The following is a 22,129-nucleotide window of genomic DNA, read 5'->3' as shown; positions in this document are numbered from 1 at the left end:
CTAACACTCTTTGAGCATCGAGGAGCTGTAGAGAATATCATTTATGGGTGTCAAATAATGCTCTCTGTTATCATTAGACACCTTTTCGTTGTAAAATGATGATTTCTGTTATTAAAAGAATTTTAATAACTTTAATAACTTTAAGAATTTTAATAACTTCAATAATTTTAACAGCTTTTCGTGTTTTCTGAGAGTATTGCATCTATTAGTGGCAAAATGTTCATTTTTGTTCCTTAGGATCCATTAAGTCGCAAAATATATGTTTTAGTTTCTGGAATAATTTTTTATTAACAAAATTTTGATTTCAGTCATCAACTGAATTGATTCATTCCTGAATTATTGGTTACTATTGTTATTACAATATCTTAGTTACAACATAAAGTTGTCTAGTATTACTAGAACCGAACACAAACAACTCAAATGGATGTTGCACAATAGTTAATATGACTAACAAAGGACAGAAAGAGACCTGATGGCCTCATAAAAATTTCGAATCAGCGAAAATCTGAACTCCTTATACGATGAATAGAAGAAAACATGATTGCCTTGAGAAGCTCATTCTGGTATTTTGATTAATTGGATGACCAATCATTATTAGTACCAAGAAAAAATTCAATTAGATTCCAGTCAAGAGTTTTAAAATTCTCACTCTATAAGCTAAGTGACCGGAGTTTTCATATGTCCTCACCTAATCAAAGCAAACAGGCTGTCCATGGAACAGATTCCTGGTGGGAATGATTATTGACATGCTTAGATATGCCATAGTCAAGTACCCTACCTTCACTCCGGTATCTTCATAAAACGCATTCTTAAAATTATGGTTTATACATTCTTAGCTGCATGAATAACTAAAGTACAGGAGTTGGACCAAATAAAGGAAACACCTGACATTTTGATATCTTATTTTTTGAACATGTTATAAACAATGAAAATGTTACATATCTTCATGTTTTATTGTTTATTGTTGCTGCTATATGATATAATTTATCTTTGCAAAGATACTCTTAGTCGATATTTCTGTCAATAACCTAACCCATAAACTATAAATAGCAAACCTTTTTGGCTTTCAAAGAGGCCAAATTTTTGGTGCCCGTATGGGCAACAAGTAAGTTCACTCCCTTTATTATGTCACCTGACAACTAAAAGAACAACGCGATGGGCAAAAGTTCACTCACCTTTATTATGTCACCTGACAACAAAAAGAACAACACGATGGGCAACAAGTTAACTCACCTTTATTTGGCGAGCTGCCGTAATCAACAGAAGATTTGACGGTGAGGTTTAGCGGCTCGTCCTCAGAGACGAGCCGGGGAGGATGCGAGTCCGGTAGGTAATCTAGTCTTGGGTTTTCTTTCCGGTACCCCAAAATATCAGCGATGCTGTGGGACGTTGGGGTCTTTACCGGTGGGCCGTATACGTGGGGATGCCAGGTATGGGGTGCTATTCCGTGGTAGGAGGTATTCATCATCATATGTGACATGTAGGAGGGCAGCATATTTGTGATCGGTGAATGAGTCATGAGGGAAGTGTCGGTGACAGGAGGAGTGGTCGTCGGAGTGATAGGCATGGCAGATGGATATTGGGTCTGATGAGGTGACAATCCACCCCCTGTTCTGAGTGGCAGCGGATAGATGGGTTGGAACGGAGGAGGCGATGTGGTGGCAGTCATCGGAGGAACGCTGGTGTGCACATGAATAGGTGAGGAGGTGTAAAACCCAGTGGTGGGGCCAGTCTCTGTTTTGGCGCTCATCAGATCCCTTGGACTGATGGAAATATCAGAGGATGGAGCCCTGCATTCGGGGGATCTTGCAGGATCAGTAGGCGCAGGTGATCCCGAATGGCTCTCGTCCGCGTGACGGTCAGGCGACGAGTTGCCGCCGCTGTCAGACCTCAACGACGGCGAGCGCGACGAGGGTTCGGGTGACGACGAAACGATTGTTGTTCCTTCTGCCGAAGCTGACGACGAATGCAAGTTGTTCCTTAGCTGTAGGGACGCCTCGTGAGGATAAGCAGCCTCAAACCTAACCCCCATCACTCCCATAGGCGCATCCACCACCACGTTCACAGATGATGAAGTGCTTTTCAAAGAAGAGAAGCCCGAGCTCATATCGAACTCGCCACTACTGGACTAGGGCTCGCGTCCCGCGGATGTCAAACAACATTCTACATTAACCGTGCTCTGATAACAAATTTTTTGCAGCAAAGATCGTCACAAAAAATCTGTGATGTATCTTCTTCAAAACTACCTTACGATGAAAGATTTCTCAAATAGTAATAATTTTTCACTTGAATTCAACACTAAGCGTTCTTGTGGTCAGTGTTCCACTTTCCAATTCACATCAAAGCTTCGTCACTCGCAGACAAATATTCGCGGAACGCGCCCACAGAGCTGCGCCCTCGCTTATTAAGGTTTCGCTAAGAACGGTTTCAGATTAAATTTACTTTGCATAGAACATTTTTTCCGAGCGTTTTTCCCATCTGAAAAGTAAATATAAGTGAGTACAAAACTGTAGCCTTTTTCTTGGTAGATATATTTTAAAAATTCAAAGACCATTCAAAAAATATCTCAGTAATTTCGGTCTAATTCAACAAAATTATTTCGTGAAACAAGTGATTTATAATTAATTCTCTATTCACATTTCCCACCCATTCATTAAAAAGAATAAAAAAGAAGAGCGATAGAAGGATGATTATTGCGTAAGGTCTAAGCCTCAAATGCCTATAAAAAGTTATCAGATTGATGAAGGAATAGTTCGCATATAAATGAAAAAAAATCTTACAACGTGTCACTCAAAGCGCCTGCAATTGTTTCGTGCAGGGTTAGTAGGTCGGCTTTTGGCTCATTCACGAATTCCAGTATATGAATCCCAGTGAGACTAGGTCGTGCTTGCCGTAACCTATTCCGCTTTTCGTGCTAAAATAGCGCCTGAGGATCGTATGGGGAATGGAGGACCCAGAAGTGGCAGTTGAAAGTTGAATAATGTGAGATTAAGAGAAATAAATGATGAACGTCGTGGGAAGCTCAGACCTCGTCAAACCAAAGCACTACAATCTCTCTTTGTTTATTGAGAAAATCTAAACGGAAATTGATCCACTGGCCGCCCGCGTCTGCTTAATAAATCAAGCAAGATGTACAAGACGTGCGTGACTGCACCGCGTCACGAACTATACGTACGCTTTCAGAATACAGAAATTTAAGAATAAAACAAAGTAAGATTGAAGAATTAAAAAGAAAGGTGATCATCAATCGGCGCTTCAACAAACTTTAATAACAGCAAACAATAAATTGACGCTGTAATTAAAAGGAGTGCATCATTCGTACGTAAACAATATACCACATAAATTAATAAATAAAGAAAAAATGGAAAAAAATTATGACGGCTGAGACAAAAATAATGAATATTGTTTCAATTTTGGGCGTTAAATCGACACAAAACACAAAAAATTGTAATCATCCATGAACAGTGTGATTAAGAAAATATAACTCAGTACTCACTGCAGTGAGTGACACAGAGAGCGCATTTTCTCGTCGACGAAAACGTGAAGTCACGGACAGACGGACGGACGGACCGACGGACATGACGAGCACAACAGCGCTTTTTTCCATAAATGAGAAAATGCGCTAAAAAGACCCTCAAACTTTAATTAGGAAAATATGGAATGACAAAATTAAAAGTGTCTTAAATAATGGCTAGTTATAAATAACGCCTTGATTTCATAGTTAATTAAAAAATAAATTTATCGGGAAATCCAACGTCTAACAGAAAACTAACTTTTCTACCATCAACGTCTGGAACATATAATCTGAAATTTATTTGATCACAAAAAAAATCCAGCAAGACGCAAAGCGTTCACATCGTTCATTTGTTTGTATCACAAATTGGATGAAAGAACCAATAAACTTCGGGGCAATTCATGGCAGCAATTAGAGCCGGCAGCGCCGGCCGTGCCTTCAACGGACCGTAAGTTAATTGCGAGTCAAGACGCGCATTCACCGACGTTGCGGTGGCGTTATGACTCGTCTGTTTCAATTACCTCATAATACTCATAATACTCACTGCCCACAACTTCAGTCTGTTCTCAGCGTTTGAACGTTTGCTTGGGATACAGCGGCTCGAGGAGATAAGTCTGCTTGATGCCGCGAGCTGACCACACACTATAATAAGGTAATCGATGTCTTGAATGCGCTCGTGGTTCTACAGTCAGAGGGAACGTATATAATTGCGCTAAGAGTTACGTTTTGTATTGGATTATTTCTAAGCAAGTAAGATTGTAGCCAGTCAAAATAAAGATAAAATCGTTAAAATATGGAAACAAATTTTTAAAATAAAATTTACTGTTTACTTTTGTACTTTTATCGAATATTCAAGACACTAATTGAGAAAAAATAACGCGAAAATCATAAGATATACAGGGGTTACAGAAAATTCTGAGTCGAAGTCAGAGGCGAGCCTGGGCCACAAATAGACTTGTAATTACATTGATTTTTGCCGCGGCGGAGACGAGAGAAGCGGCGCACTATACGTGGCCGTGGACGGAGCCCGGCAAAATTTTTTCCTAGTTTCCGAGCACATCTAGTAAATGTTCAACAAACACGTCACAATCATATTTAATAATAAGAAGATGGTCTGAACCTCAAGATGAGCACAGTGGTGGCCAGGAATAACCTTATGACTACAGGCGACAGCTCTTATGATGTTACCAAGTCCTATAGATACGAATAGCAGTTACGACAGTTAATGTACCTGCAAATTCATGTTGAATAACTCGTATAAGAATAAACCACATATTTATCAAGAAAACGTAGAATCTTGACACTTCTGTAAGAAATTCTTATATTACGAAAGATGAAAATGCAAGGTTAGACAAATTTCACTCAGAAGACGCATAATTGAAATATTTTCTCTGTTGAGGTGTTTAATAAGCACTTATAGTGGCGATCGACTGCAGCCGTCGCTTGAGATCTCATTGAAAACACAATGCTAACGCACAAAAATGGTACAACAGGTTTCATGTTGTGGTATACATTTCCGCTCTGGCAACGAGCACTCAAGATGCTGCACTTATCGCACAAGTTGAGGTGAATACCGGAAAATAGAATCAATAAAACCGGAGTTTAGCTTGGATCATCAGTAGAGTAGCGGTTCCGCAGATAGACGCGCTTGCGCATTTCATGCGCGGCTGGCGCTAGTCCGGACCTGAGGGCCAAATTTTCGTACGATGGCCGATTGCTGTCGTCGTAGTTCAAACAACACAGGCTATTATGCATCATTAAAGCACCATAAACTGAGCTCAACTCCACGCAACGAGTAACTCATCTAATAAAACTGTGAGTTTCTCACACTCCTCAACTGACGCTCTAAACCCAGCGTATTATAAAATATCCGAGAGCTCCATTGCAGAGCCGCTGTAAAGAGTCCGTTTTATTCATATGCCACGCGCGCTCTGAGACGCAATCAAACTGATTTCATTCTTGACGCAAGCATGCACAGTCTAGTTACGATACGGTCCGGACATTCCGTTCCGGTATAGTCAGTGTTCCTTTCCGGGTACACTGAGTGTACATACTGGTTACAGTGCACAAGTAACGCAGACAGCCTCCAGATGCGGTGCACGATTCTCAGATACAGTATAAAACTTGTAACTACTTTATGGAGAGTTTAAAACAACATATACCGTTCAAAACGTCTCGAAACCCTCCAATTGATGAATGCAATGTCTATGATCCATATACAGCTTCCCAATCCTGAATGCTACAGCATGTAAATGCTGTACCAAGATGAATGCTACAGCATGTAAATGCTGTATATAGCGTCCATACTTACATTACAGAATTTGCACATACTGCATAGATCAAAAAATAAAGTATACAGCATCTAGAAGCAGCACGTAGCAATCAGATAATCATATTACTGCTTTCAATTTATTCAGAGTTTAGATACTAGAAACAGTTGCCAGATACCGAATGCAACGTCCAAATATTGGACATACATACTTACAGAACACAATATCAATATAATCCATGAACTGTTCACACACGGTAAACTGGTTAATGAACTATGTATCGTCGTGATGCTATTTAGGCCTCTCAAATAACTTACGCCTTTCCAAACATACCATAGATATTCTATGGTATTTCCATACCTTCCAGATAGGGTGTGTACGTCGTCTATAGCATCACAGTTCAGTAACATACCGTGTAGATAAGAGCTGTGACTGCAACAAATATGAGGTGAGGAGGTCGTCGCTGGTGGTAGCTGACCTCATCACAGCTACATACATTATACAGGGTGCGGCGTGGGAACTTACTCTTTTAAAAAAATCACAAAGTAAAAAGTATTAAAGATAGCGTTTTAATTCTTTCTTTTTTACAAAGAGCTACATTTAAAGTTTCGTTGGGTTTACTTACAAGTTTAATTCTTGAATATTACATCTTGTAGGTGACCTCCATGCTGTTCAATACATTTTGTCAGACGAGTGGTTGCAACGATAGACCGGCCACTAGAAAAGTACACAGAGACTGCGAACGCGCGCTCCTCTCTCGACCACTGCATGGTCGCAACTGAACTGAGTGGACGAAAAACTTCATAGCCCGCGCACCATATTGCGCATGGCGCCACCTTCCTAGGACTAATGGCCGCCACGTGGCGCGCAATTCAAATAAGTAAGTTCCCGCGCCGCACCCTGTACTTGTCTATTATTGAACTCCCCTTGAGTAACTCCGGAAGTAATGTCAGGAGATTAGATTACAAATGGAGTGAGTCATAAATGAACTTGCACTTCTTATTAAGAACTGATGGATAACATAAGCTTGCAATAGCAGAGGCACAAACAGAAATTACTCAGTCAACAACCGATATCGCATATTATTTGCGGAAATTCGAAATATGGATTGAATTTCAATGAACGAATGACCATGATGAAATACATCACCTAAACAAACAAATTAAAACCATTAATATTTTCTTGAGAATAGTACTTCTTGAATGCCCGTTCATGGCAACAAAATTTCACTCATTATGAAAGAAAGCTACAGTAGGTGCTCGTTTGGAAACAATTCATTTAGATTTCTTTAAAAAGTTGAATAGGAACAAGTAAAAAACATTACCAGTACTTAATGATTGCTGAGGAAAATAGTATAATTCTGTCGGCAGAGCCCCCGAAATGTAAAAAAATACGTTGTTATGAGACAAAGAATCTATTAACCTCAATCAGGACAATTGTGGCAGAACAGAACGTATAGAGCTCCCATCCACGATGATTGAAAGCTTGCTAGAGTAAGAGAAGACAGATCGAGGTAGGCTCAAAACCTCCAGATTATTAAATTATTAGTTTATGTGAGCACATCATTTCCAAAAGTAGACAAACATGTCTGCTTTTGTAAAAAACTTAAAGATAACGTCGTACTCAGAAGGTTTAACCCTCTTTCAAATTACGTCAAATATTTGGTGGCCATGCGATTGCCGGCTGTGATTTTGCAAGCGGGTTCAGCGCAGGCAATCAGTAGAGATTTATGGTAATTAGGAGGGAGTTCAAGAACGGTTGAAGAGGCGCGTCAAGTTAGCAAAGCAAACAAGCCCGGGGCCACTGGCTTGCCCACGCCCTTCGTTTCGCCTCCAGCGACCATCGTAAAAATGCAGTCAACCGTACGGGGAGGGATCGCTGCAGCCCCTCTATACGGGAGCCCACTGGCGGAATGAGAGAACCGAGGATAAGCAACACTTGAGGTTGCAATACAAATTTTCAAGTTTATAAGGACGTAGAGATAGAAATCGTGTAGAATTGACGAGAGTGGACTAGTAGTGAGACTGAAAATAGTATTGTAGCGCTTAATACATCAGGGTAGCTTTCATTGTTTCTGAGTAAACTTTCCTCCATGGCTTTCTTCCCTGGTTTCCGTTTTAAGAAATGACTATCTATGTTTATGTTGCATCTCTCCTGCGTCAGTGTTTTTGTAATAAGTAGGATTCAGTGAATTTTAAATCCAAACTAAATAACAATTGAACATCTGCAACAATAATTGTTCGCTCATGAGAATATTCAGTGAACTCTTTTGGCGCGATGAATCTGAAGCAACGATCGCCGAAAACAAGGTCGTTGTGTCGATTGAGTTTTCAGTGAAAATTCGTGATCGCAGCGGAGGACGATCGTTCAAAATCGCTTAAATGTGCGAGCAAATCTATTTGTTAGCTACAAAAATATTATAAATTATTATAGTTAAAAAATGCTTCAGAGGAGGGAGGGGCTCAATGCAAAAACTTTAACGTATGACAACTGAGATCCAAGTAAAAATTAAACCATCCCATGAGTAACTTTCTCACAAAAAGAAGACATGATTTTCAAAACATAATTTGTAAAGTCAGAATTTGGTCAAGGGAGATCATTTTCACAAAATATCGAGACAGTGTACGTTTGTTGACAGTGGATGTTATCTCAGCAACGATTTTGATCTGACCATCATCTTCCGAAATGCTTTAATCGAATCAGACTGTTGTTTGTCGGTGTTTGCTCTGACCAAATAGCGATAAACTATAAGGACAAAACGAATTGTAAATTTAAATTTCGATAAAAATTTCATATGCCAAAATACATGAGCAGATATTTGTAGACGGCAATCGAACGTATTCCACCAAAAGCCAGTTTGGAAAGGACTATAGACTTTTTATCTATTTTTTACACCAAATATATTGACAAAAAGTATATTTTCACTATAAAGAATTATAATTAAGGAAAGCATTTTGAGAAAGAAACTTTTCATTGCACATTATTTAAGTTATAAATTTACCGAGTAACTAAAAACGTGTGTCAGAGTGTCAACAATTTATGTACGCTAAAATACGAGCTAAATTACTGTAGAAGAATAACTCGCGACACAATCTGCTCTTTGATGCAGAGAAGAGCCATTATCTGTATAGGATTACAAAGTTCCCCACTCTCTATAGGCGAGTTGAAAATTTTAACCAAAATCCGAAATTAAATAGAAAATACTCTAACCCCGTTCCAGATGACACCGAACGATCGAACGAGTCTACCACCAACGCATGCAATCCGTTCCGTTTGTCTGACCAACGCTTCATGGGAAGAGTTTCAATAAACAATTTTACCATTGACGGGATTGTGATCGTTTATCCCGGAAGAAAATGAAAATGATTATTTCGATAAAGAACGAATGCATACAGACTCATTCCTAAGCAATTCGAAAGATAGATCACTCAAAAAAATATTTCAATTGCTAGCTGAAACAATAAATTAGAAAACTATATGGAAAAATTTGCGAAAAAGAATAATTTTGTTCATATTTTATATTAGAGACTAGAGAAAAAAGAGACGGCAGTAATCGGATCAGAGTTTAACTATGGAAAAAGATTGAAAAATAATAATTTAAATAAAATAGGAGAACGATGGTGAAGAGACTGTGCAGATGACAGTGAAAGGGAGAAAAAAAAAACAATTTCTATGTTATTGCCGTAAACAAATTTGCGATTGTTTGGCGTGGACGCGATGAAGTAAGATCGTCCGACTATTTGAGCAAACTTGGCAGGCAGGATCGCGCGCGTACAAGTACACAATTAATTTTTCTCTTCAGTCGGTGAAAACGCAGGCAATATTTCAGAATACTTCAATGGAGTGTATTATGAACCGAACTTCAGAAATATATTAACGCTAAAAATGGCTCAGGAGTGTTTCATGACCTGAACGTCTGGGTGGGGCGGAAGCAATGAAAATGAAAGAATAATATAATAAGATAACTAATTCGCAGACGAGCTATTGCTGGTAAAAACTCACGAGAACTTAACGGCGAGGAGAATGGTATGCACAGTAAACGGAGTCTTCTGCAACAAATAGAAAATTAATGCATTTAGCAGAGCATGAATTAAATAACAAGTGTTACGAGTAACTCGAAAGTATGTTACGACAATGGCGGCGCCACCAATACTAACTCAAATTCGCTACATTTAAGCATGTAATCTTCGAGGAGAATCCGGGCAGGAGAGGGGCGGTGGAAAATGCGCACGAGAGGAAACGGTGCGCAGAGGAGCACCTAATTAGTCCGATAGGCGGCTGAGAGCGGACGCCCAAACGAGACAAGACTGAGCCAATCTCAGGAGGTCGGCCAGCTTGTTGTCCTCTTGGGGCAATAGGTACATCCAAGAAGATATGAACACGCGCAATTGGGGCTGACAAGCAGCCCTTCAGCAGCACACTCGTCACATCCGCACTCCCTAAAATGCCGTTAGCTCTGCGAAATTACTCCTGCCGCACGGAGTAAGTGGAACTCCTGAGTCGGGGTTCCCCGCCCTCACACAATCGTGGTAGAGTTCCCGCCAAAATGAGTACAGCACGTGTATTTCACCTACCCCTTCTGTCAACGTACAATCAAAAAACACCAGGACTATTTGACTTATAGCATAAAATAATCAATGCTTGATGAAGGACACTATCGTGCGACAGCTTCAAGTAATCAATCCGTCTATACGAATGGTGCGTCCGCTCGTTATGTAATTTTCCCTTTCACTCAAACGCTTTAATTAATTGGCATTTAGCAGAAGCCAACAACTGGGTCTCCATTGATAATAATTGAAGCGTGTTTTTTTAAACACATCTTCTGTCATTCTGTCTTGCCACGTCCAAGACAGAATGAACTGGCTGAGATAAATCCCATCATACTCTCCGTATCAACTGTCCCTTGTTTAATTTCGACTATTAGCCCTGAATGAAATCCAATTGCAGTTCGGCCTTTAGAGATTGTAGATTAGTAGAACAGTCAGCGAGTGAGGCTTATCTTGTTTCCCTAGAAAAGTAGGCAAGTCATGATCTATTTGGCACTTTCATGATATATTTGGCACTTATTATGGGCACTTTCGACACTCTCATAATTTTGAACCTGAATTTGTTGCAACGGAAATAGAAGACTCGTAAAAACTGAATAGAAGCCGAGCATCGTGAATATATGATCTCAATATATTGATTGGAGCAGCAGAGAACGAGATTAGCGCGTGTATCCTGGGGATGAGCGAACCATGCGTGTACGTAATCCAGCGGAAGCCATCACTCGATCATACTAAACTTTGCATGAGCAATAATGCACAACGACGCCGCCCTCCCTCACTCTTCTTCTTCAAGACGAACCCTGAGCAACGGGTGTCAGATAACCTGTGACTCGTGAACTCCGTGCCCCCGGAACCCTGATCTGGAGCAAACCTAATCCGTGAACTCATTTGCTCAAAGTTCATAGAAGACTTCATGAAGCCAGGTCGATTAATTTATTCGCTTATCAATGAGCGGTTAAATGCAAACGATTCTAAAAGAGTACCTACTCATTTATGTAAGATTTTCAGGTCACTTCAACTGAGCTAATCGATGTTTCATGCAGAAATGGGCATGGAATATGACGAAGATTGCGGGCACACACTGGTACTACAAATTTAATGAGTACCCTTTACTATCGCAGTGTTTTCAGAATATTGCTCATCTCGATATAGATAGTAAATTAATTACAGTATCAACAGAATGTGAAATAGCACCCATGTTAAATTTTTATTTCGCTGTAAATTTAAAAATTTGTTAAACGGAAATTTCGACAGCGTGTCTTTCATTCGTCGCGTTACTCATTAAATGATCCTCAGAATAATAATAATAATAATATCAACATTAAATTACTAAACGAACTTTTTTTGCCGGAGTCACGGTGGACAGTGCAATCTAAATGTCTTACATCAACCGTTGAATCGTTTCTTATGTCATTTTCCCTTAATATTTGTAGCATTGAAGGATATTTTTACTAGGCAGTGAGGAAACTGACTCATTTTTGTCACTCTTCTTCACCAAATTAAAGTTCCCGCACTTGCAGGCTCCAATCCGTTACCGTGCAGATCAACTGTGATTTGAGCTCCCTATCGCCCATTAGCAAATAAACTAAAACCACTTCCAAAGTCTTCTGCTGCATTATGCATTATTTTGATGATGATGAGCATAGCGTTAATTACGTTCATAATATCCATGTATACAAGAATAAGTGGCAATTGAAAGGGGGTATTTAAAGTCGTCGTATCACAATGATATTATTATGAACCAGTGCAATAAGAATTTCGCTGTCGCTACAAAGTAGGGCATTTCAATTAATGCTGGGTTAGGTGCGTAATATTAGCCCACTCAGGATGCGCTAGAAAGCGAGCAGAGATCAATAAAGCGATACCCTCCGGAGATAACCTGGTCTCAGGGTAATTTGATGGAACTGAGGTAATGACGCTGTTTGGGTCATGAAGATGATTAAGGCGATGAAGGTACTGCGGTATATATAGATGATGCTGCTGCATGAGCATGATCATAATTTTAACGGTAAAGAGGGTATCTAATTTAATATAATATTGAATGTGATGATGATGTGTGTTAGAACAATGAAGATGCGGAGAGACAAGGGGTGTAATGGTGTGCGTATGATTCTGGTGCTATAAGGGCAGAAAGGAGAGGTAATGAGTAATCCAGCTGAATAAAATCACCATGTTAATCGTAATTATGGTACTAATGATATTGCACATGCGGATGATACTGCGAAGGATGATACTAAAGCCAATGACTGTGCATGGGTAATGACGATGGTGAGGAAGATAATATCTATCATAATACACATGCTGTTATATCAAGAGCCACTAATCCAGAGATGACATGGACCGACGTACATGCCAGACGTCTGTGTATACATAATTTATATTGACAGAGCATGCACAAACGAGCCTATACAACTATTCAGTGTGAAGAAAAGTAGCTTTGTTCAAATGTGTATTTTTGATTAGTGAAAAACCACTGGCCCAATTACGTGACAGAGTGTATAGATACGCTCATGCTTAGCACAGCAAACAAATCTTTGTTTTTGTCGGTCGCTATGAAATCTCAAACCCGCTTGCTTGCCTTATACGTCTCATCTGAGAAATCTTGAAGCCTGTGTCAGCATGCATAGTAAAGATGGATGAAATTGGGTTTAAAATCATAAGGAAAAGTGACTGCTTGACATTTAAATACAAGAATAATTTAGACAGACGCACATAATTTATTGTATGAAGTTTGCATGTGTCGCGCGTATCCCTTTATTGACACCGGGACTCCGTAAATGTTTCACTCCACACTTGCCATAAATTCAACATTTAAACATTGAACGTTCCCAAGCTTACATTTCTGTAATTTAATAAGTAACACTAATATTCGTGCATGCTACTGGGACGTTGGAATCTCCGGCTGCATATGCATTTTCTTTTTAAATACAGAGTGAAGTTTGATCAAATCTGAAAAGTAACGTCACTTAGCCTGCAAAAATTGCCTGAAAGAATTTTCACGATGAAAAATGTCAGGATAAACTGTGAAATGTAAATAACTTGATCTCATTTCATGCATTACTAAGTGAATATAAAACGAAGAAAACAATGATCTCGTATTGATCATGAAGTGAAGGCCTACACTCGAAACAAACCATCAAAGATTTTCACTCAAAGAATATTACAGTCTCTCGCTACGAGCAATTAATAAATGACAAGTTGAATGTTTTAGAAAGCGTTTCGTAATGAACGCTTGTAGACTAAATTCATGCCCTAATTCTTGGAACTTTCCGCTTGGAACACACGAGTTAAAAGTAATGGTCATCAATTAAACGCACCCATAAAAACGTGTTCAGCGAGTTAATCCAAACGCTGCTTCTTTATTACAAGGCAATCAATCAGAGCCGGAAACGAGCGTCAAATACAGAAGTCGGATCAGCTAGGTCCTTCGATCATCTCATCGAGATCGAACAAAGCATTTAATAATTGAACACATCAAGTAACTTAGAACAAATGTCTGCCGCATAATGATTTTAAACACGACTGGGAAAAAAATAACTTGTGCCAAATTTTTTTTTCCTCCCAAATCATAATTAAGTACCGTATTACGCTCCACTGCTTTGGGTTCATTTTAGGCCTGGGCATAACTGGAATGATTCTATCAGTTTAAAATAAGCCCATGTCTTAAGAGTGTGCAACGTCTGCTCTCTCTCTATATATATATACACGAGAACGAGTCTAATTTTAATTATTTTAAATACGAAAATTCTCATTCAAATATCAAGCTCGAATTGACGGGACTGTGCATCAAAGATCGCCGAGGAGATACGAGTAACAGACTCAGTAAGTGACGTCACTGGACCAAGAAAGCTTAGGGCGTTATTTGTGTACAATTACGTGGGAATTAGTCACCGCATGACGATGCCACACGATAACGACCGCTTCAAGAATCCGCCAGGAAGCCATGCTGGTGATAGGCATCGCGTTGCGGCGGAAGCAGCGATGATTTTGCGTGCATCGCGCGGGCTTCGGACCGACGGTTCAGCCTTATGATCGCAGGCTTAATTGATGCCTCGAAGGATGGCAAGGACGTGAAGAACACAGCACTTAATTGCGCCTGGAAATAGAATTGCGGATAAAATAGCATGAAAATAAAAACAATGTTGGGAGTAGTACGCAGGCGAAAGAAATCATTCGCGAGAAAATCTGAATGTAGAATCCATAAAAAATGTTTTATGTGAACTGAAAAATAAATATTGACAAGAAATTACCGCTTATAGGATAGTAAAGAACTAATCATTAGTACATAGATAAAAGGGAATAACAATTGAAAAACAGAAAAAAATCGCAGTAGGTACGTGATAAAAGATAAAAAACGTATCTGAGGATTAGTACAGTTAAAAATACTAGCCACTCTAAAAACAATAAACAAATTCAACTTGATAAGAGATCTAGGTGTAGGAGAGGACTTAGGACCATACATTGTTTTTGGCTTCTTTTTAGAGGACTACCAAATTGAGTGGGATTTAAAATAAACAGTCTCGATGAAAGTAAATTGTCTTGGGCCTCTTATTAATGTTGAAAATTTCCAAATATTTCTTGTCCACCGTAAAATATGTTAGACGAAGAAATTAAAATGGAAGGAGCGATAAAATTGGTTGGTTTGAAAAATAAGTGAATCATCTGCTACCAACTACCAGCTCACGTGACCTGTGATGAGAATTGCTCCAGCAGCTGGAGCTTTGTCCTCGAGAGTTGGGGGACGGGGCAGCGACCTCGGGATGGACCACATACTCCTGCGCGGCCCGCAGGAGTGTGTGGTCCAACGGGAGTACCACGACGAGGTGCGTGTGTGACGAGGTATCGTCATGGTGTCCATGGAGTTTTCACGAGTGGAGTGCATGACGTGATAACTGAGCGCGCCAGGGGTCATACTTGCAAAACTCGCTAAGTGAACGTAAGTACTTACGCTCTATTTTCTTGTCTACGATTGGTGGATTTTGCTTGAAAGGCCGTCAATGATTGGCTGATGAACTTACGATCTCTTAACTTTTTTTGAAAGTATAAGCCCAGGGCAGCAGTCGAGAAGGGAAAGGAAGGGTACGTGCGACGAGGCAAGGGTACGTGCCTGGGCGGCAGTCACGAGTGGAGCGACGAAGCGGCTTGACGAAGCAGGACAAGAGTGAAGTGAGGTGACTTAGCGAGATGTTGTTCCGTCAATGTTCACTTGTGGGGTAGCCGGCCGGACACGCCGCAGCTGTAATCAGCTTGTATGAGGTCATTAATGCCTAAGACAAAGTAGTTCCGCTATGCCAGGTTATGATATCTCACTGGATAAAAATGACAAAATTGTTGTAGTGAGAACCGCTTCACTGGTACCATAAATAACAAAATTGCACAACAGCCACATTAGAAATATAAATAAAGATTGATGTCACGGTTGACGAAAAGTGAACAACGTCAGCGCTATTACGCTCATTTAAGATTCAGAGCGCAGGCACCAAGAAGGTACAGTAAAAAACTCGTGAGCTTCGAGTAACGCAGTCAGAACTCAGAAGTGACGCCGGACGAGACGTGAGGAGCGAGCGCACATGGGGGCGGTAGCGGCGAGCGCAGCTCTGAACTGAACGAGTCTTTGTCGTGGCCGCCCGACGCGACCGTGGAGCTCATTAGCACCACATAAAGCATCGCTGCTATACATAAAGCATCGCTGCTATATAGCACTCATGTGACGTCACCACAGCGTCCTCCCTCCTACACGCTTATGGTGATGCTAGCGTTTGAATAACTGCACTTGTGATGAAATTGTCAGTGTCATGGTGATGTATTGTGCACTACGACACTTATCCTTACACTGCCAGTGTAAGGTGATGTTACAGCATCCATCAACACAGCATCCATCAACACAGTATCCATCAACACATTAGCCACGCATACAAATAACCAACAACACAGTAACCACTAGAGCCGCAAGGATGACACGCTCGATGCTTGTGGCAAGAGGCGGTCATTAGAGCCACTGACAATTGAAGTAATCCACGCAGGCATTTAGCCTTTGCTTCTGCGTGCGAGTAATGAAGAGGAGGCACAGAGGTCTCAATGGCAGAGCTCGGCCACGAAGAAGCCGCCATAATGGCTCCCCTAAGTGGCATCCAGAGGCGTTCTCAAACAAACCCAAGGGAGCTGCTAAGCGCTCGCCTTTTTGTGCTCGTCAGCAGCACTAAAAATATGAAACCTTCTCGGGCTTCATTTGCGTCCTCTTGCTTATCAAAGTAAAAACTCGAGACGGGCTTAGAATGTAAGCGCGTACAAAAAAGTTGGTTGTATGATATTTGAGGTAATGCCTTAATGCCGCGCCCGATAATAGTCATGATTATTTGAGAGGTGAATTATAAATACTAAATTCTCGGTGATTTAGGTAGCTCTAAACATCGGCTTTATTGGAATTTCAGTTTGATATGAAACGCTTTTGATGGCTCGCCAAAAAGAGTAGTAAATAAGAAAAAGCAGAAACAGGAATATTAGAAACTGTATAAATAATTTGTACTACGAAACTTGAATTATTCTGGGGTTTCAAAAATTACTTATAAATAAAATAAGTAGAAAATACGCTTTGCATTGTTAGAATCTTCGATCGATGCGAATTATTTCCAAATCAGAAACTTAATCATGATGGAACGATTAACATTCGTACAAAATATGGCATAATTCAAGAAAAATCTTAAATAGTAAACGATCATACACGTTCGCTCACTTGGATTGAAATCATGAAGTTGATCTCACGCCGAGCGATCATAATCTGTTTGAAATCTGACTCTCAGAGAGCACTGCCGTAGTCTTTTAATACTTCTCGTGGTAACGGAAGCTCAGCGAGTGAAAGAGAACGAAGATATATCGCATATAAGCTATAACGGCCAGGCCTGTGCATGGAAAGCACTGCAGTAATTATCGGATAGATTTTAATCGCGCTCGTTCGTCATGCGGGAGGCTTTTCAAATAGAGCCTGCGCCTCCCGCTGAGGCTCTCAATGGCTTTCGAGAGAGAGGACGCGTCTTGCCAATAGCCCACATCCACCCCCCGTCGTCCAGTTCTTCTCTGTCATTAACATGAGCAGCAGAGCCATGTCCATCAAATCGTCAGCAAGCGGACCTGTAGCGACCGCTCAACTCGCTCTAGAAGCAGGCATGATGCGCAGGATGCATGTTAATACCGTCTATTAAGAGGGAACTAGGCTACCGTGCTGAGCCAATAACGACCTTACTGCGGCCACCCTTTGCGGTGGCAGGCCTCAAGCAAGCTAAAATAGACCTTAAGGACAAAGCCCTACGATCGCTTTGGTCTCGCTAAGATTGTCTTGGAAGGTCTATTAGGTCTCGTTAGATGGCAGCTTGTCGGTCTCCGTCAGGAGGGTAGACTATTGCTGTTGGGTCGGCAGTACTTTTATATGATCTCTTTAATTGGAACTCAGAGCTGAGTACACAGTCGCCAGCCCGAGGGTGAAGCCCTCGAGAAAATGATCGTCAGGATCATGTCTCGAGACCTCCGTGTGAAGTAGAGAGAACTGATGCAATTAGGCTTACCTATAAAACATGGAGGAAAACAGAAGAAAAATGTGTCTTAAGACGTTATATATTATAACCCAGAGCTTGGTTGCTTGGTTGTCTTGCAAACGACTCTTAACAGCAAATTTTTTTTTGTCGAATTGTGTTGTCAGCGCATACCTCGCAAATTTTTGTTGGTAAAAATGTTTTAAAGAAGCTAATTAATGTTCTTGAATTTTTCTGTGCACTAATCATAACCGTTTCTTATAATGTGACTTCAATTAAACGTGAATGTTGAATGTTTCCTGATAGATTATCTACGTTTAAAAATTTCAATGTGTCATATCGCCCTTATATAGCGAAAAGAATTCTAATATAATGCACAAGTAATGAGCGGACGTAACACTAATACGCTCTTTTGACACGCCAAACTGGGTTAGGACGAAAACTCAATAACAGAAAGTGTATCGCAATTTAATCTAAATCTCATTAATTGGTCTGAATGTTCATTAAGTGCATGTGGACGCAGTCGGTACCTGGCAATACAATGACGACGCGGTATATGGTCGCCGTCGAGGGTGGTGCTTTCAGCATGGCCTTGGGTCCGTGTTTCTAAACTTTGTGTACATAAGAACGTAGCGTATGTGCCACTACTACGTGACGCACGTCGGGCATTATTATTCGACATGGAGATGCCAGAGCATTAATTGCATGCATTTGCGGACAATAGAGTTTTGCATGCGCAAGTAAAATTTCGTGGAAAGCTACAAAGTAAAAAACACATGCATCATAACCAGATGCATGCAGCGCCTTACACGCATCACAACCGGATGCACGCAGTGCCTTACACGCATCACAACCGGATGCACGCAGCGCCTTGCACGCATCATAACCGGATGCACGCAGCGCCTTACACGCATCATAACCGGTTGCACGCAGCGCCTTACACGCATCATAACCGGATGCACGCAGCGCCTTGCACGCATCACAACCGGATGCACGCAGCGCCTTGCACGCATCATAACCGGATGCACGCAGCGCCTTACACGCATCATAACCGGATGCACTAAAAAAATGAAGAAAGCGGAAAAAAGAAAAAGAAAACTTGACTACAGAATAATCTTAACCAATACTAGATTACAAAAAAAATACTCCGAAATGACGGAGTATAACAAGGTTTGGTATAGCAGCCTAGACTATGATGATATAGACTTGTAGACTTGTGATAGTAAACGGTCATCAACCCTGTCATGTTTTTAAGCGCGCTTGATACGATCGTTGTGTGTTCAGTAGCAGCGATGAAGACCTATTGACAGATTTTTGAGCGCTGTGCAATACGTTGGACACCGGCTGCCTAATTTATGCATCAACATTATAAGAGCAGCCGCAGCGTGTGTCACCAAGGCCCATTGTATTCCACAAGCACTTAATAAAAACATGCACGGGCGCGCATGTTTGACCGAGGGATATTATTCATTCACGACCAGCATGTATTATAGCCACTGTTCAAATGTGCGCGATGATTCGCATCGCAACTCAAATCGAAGCTGGTGAATAAGCTAACGGTTAGCCGAGGAGGAACGAACTTGTCTCTAAGGGAGTTATGACTGTGTAATGAAGGTACAGTGGAGTACAGGTGATGTGGTGTCATGCTATTCAGCACTTTAATCATGACCGATTGTGGTCATAACTGTGTAAAGAAGGTACAGGTAAGTACAGGTGATTTGGTGACATGCTATTCAGCACCATAATGGAGAAGAGTCATGACTTTGATGAGAGTACAGTGAAGTACAGTTAATGTGGCGTCATTGCAATTCACCACCTTAATGTGGGAGTCATGACTGTAATGAGAGTACAGTGACGTGCAGGTCATGCAAGTTATCACCTAAATAACTATCCAAATCAGAGTTAATTGTAGTCTCTCAGTCACAACATCTTTCGTATTTCAAATTCAAACCTCGCAAAACATTAGTACGACCGTTCAGATTGTGCGACCACTGAAAGGGCTGAACATACTGCCGGCACAGTTTTAAAACACTCCATTGTATAACAGGAAAAAATGTTGAATTATTGTAATTGTTGAAGCAATGAAAACTTAAATGTGTTCATGCAAGGCGAAAGAGTTTCAAAACATAACCAGAGCCACTATTAACTGAGCCCTTGCACCAAGCCAGAGGATTTTATTCTTCGTCAAGACAAAAGAGTATCGCCGGCCAGTTGCGCCGCGCAAAGCACGACAAGAGTGGCTAATTTGAACGCCAAATCACCAGATTGCGTTCAAATAAGTCGTCTTTATTGCCGCAGCTGCAAAAAGCCCATGCATATTTTTTTATGTGCCGATTACCGTCGTTGTCAATTGGAAGAAACGTCCATGGCTGATAATCGCAGGTGCTACTTATGGCGAATGAGCTCTCTAACTTCTTCGTACGGAGCTCCGCGCGTCTCAAACTGGCACGGTGTCGGCGTCAGCCAACCATAGGTCATTACAAACCACCTATGTAATCAAGATTTTAAACTTGAAATGCAGATAAAATTATTCCGTCAGTATTTTTAAATAATGTAGTCGCATTTGAAATTGAACAATGATTTGATCTTTATTTCATTTCCGGCCCAACCTACTTATCTGTGATACATGTGGGCTATAAAATATGAAACTAAAACGCAGACATTTTTTACACGGTGACAAAATACTTTCGGCACTCGACTGATTGCGAAATATGAGGCATCTTTCATACCACGTTTCAGCTGTTGGAACGATAACAATGTGCATGCCAATTGTTTGATCATTACCGGTTCAAATGCAAAAAAAACACATTTAACAAATCTTAAGAGTTTAGCTACAAGACTAATTTTATGAATTTTAAATTTATGAAGCTTAGAGGCTCAAAAAAGTTAGTTTTGCAGTAAAGCTACGCAAGGAGTGCAGGGTTGTGAGTGAGCCTCACAGAGAAGTCATTATCTGCCGCCATCGCTTACTTCTGCCGCGCGTCTAGCAGCTCAAGTATACCTATAGCGTCCCGCCGCTTCTATAAGAAAATACCAAGCTTGGCGCAGCAACAATAAACGGCATTTGATTTACCAGATGAGAGTGGTTATAGCGAGCTGCCAGATGGCAACGACTTGATCATATGATAAATATTTACGAATCTTATTCACCATTAATTTGAGTTGATAGTGCTAACAGAAATGTTTAAACATTTATTCGCAAACCCTTTAACTTCGTAGATGATGATGATAAATAGAAGTATACGATAGGAAATTCGACTATTGGAGATTGTACCTCATTCATTTTAGTTATAAAAATTCGAAATGAATAACCGTTTTTAGTACTTTATCATAAATTTCAAATTACGCCACAGTTTAATCAAATTATCAACTTGAAAATTAAAAGGAGCGACCAAAAAAGCTTTTAAATTAGGCGCAAAGCCAAAAATCATCTAAATAATTCTCTAATCTCACACTGTAAATTATAATTGCTTCATGAGACGAAAAAGCTTCAAGAGAAATGCTGATTGTGGACGAGATGCGAGGCTAATAGACACACCTCGACACCACAAGTGACATCCTCAAAGCAAATAATAATAATCGCTTCAAACGACCAGCCTCTAATTAACGAATTAATATCGTTGACTGCAAACGCCGTGGAGCAGCGGGCCAGACTATCGCGACGCTGCGTTCCCGCGGGCGTCGCGGCAAATGACAAGGCGTCTAATTCGATTAGCGAAGCTCGATCGATAAGCAGATTAGCGCCTGAAATAGAGCGAGCTGCGCTAAAATAATACGCGCCGCAGCAGCGACGTTGCAACGTCTTCCGAATAAAAATGTCACCGCATAAAAACTGCGAGCAGGGAAAATTGTGTTAGTACAAACGAATCTGATGAGGAAAACAAAGTGGAATTTGTTGATTTAATTATCGAAGCTTCTTTATAAAGGGCAATTTATAGGCAATTTTTTCGAATCCAACAGAAATTATTAGAAATTACTCAACCTAACATTATCAAACTTCTAACATCTTTGAAATAAATTTTACATAACTATTTAAAACTTGTAAATTTTCCAGAGTTTTAAAAACAAAAACAGAAAGGCTGTTAAATAGGATCTCAAAAATCATGTATCGATCAAAAATAAAGGTCAAATGTTCACCGATAACAATCTTAATTCCATGACTTTTTTAAAGCTTAGTATAATCTTCATTTGGCTACTTAGGAATATTACAAAAAATATATTTATTTTATTATCGTAAATATCCGCGCAAAATTTGTAAGCCAATACCCGAGC

At 40.4% G+C, this 22,129-nt stretch overlaps 1 protein-coding gene across 1 annotated transcript in view; it reads right to left on the bottom strand.

Annotated features, from left to right (window-relative positions):
* The window catches only part of LOC125178251 (integrator complex subunit 6 homolog), a 41,110-nt gene continuing 18,981 nt past the window's right edge, over window positions 1-22,129 (bottom strand). The window contains exons 2-4 of the mRNA XM_047881569.1: window positions 1,234-2,478; window positions 1,176-1,189; window positions 1-105 (exon numbers count right to left, since the gene is read on the bottom strand). Of these exons, the coding sequence (XP_047737525.1) occupies window positions 1-105; window positions 1,176-1,189; window positions 1,234-2,107 (993 nt within the window). The 5' untranslated portion in view covers window positions 2,108-2,478. The remainder of the gene's footprint in view (window positions 106-1,175; window positions 1,190-1,233; window positions 2,479-22,129) is intronic.

This window comes from Hyalella azteca, unplaced genomic scaffold (genome assembly GCF_000764305.2).
Source record: "Hyalella azteca isolate HAZT.00-mixed unplaced genomic scaffold, Hazt_2.0.2 contig8316, whole genome shotgun sequence".
NCBI lineage: Eukaryota > Metazoa > Arthropoda > Malacostraca > Amphipoda > Hyalellidae > Hyalella > Hyalella azteca.
Note: the sequence above shows the minus strand (reverse complement) of the source record. Positions and strands in the feature narration are given on the sequence as shown.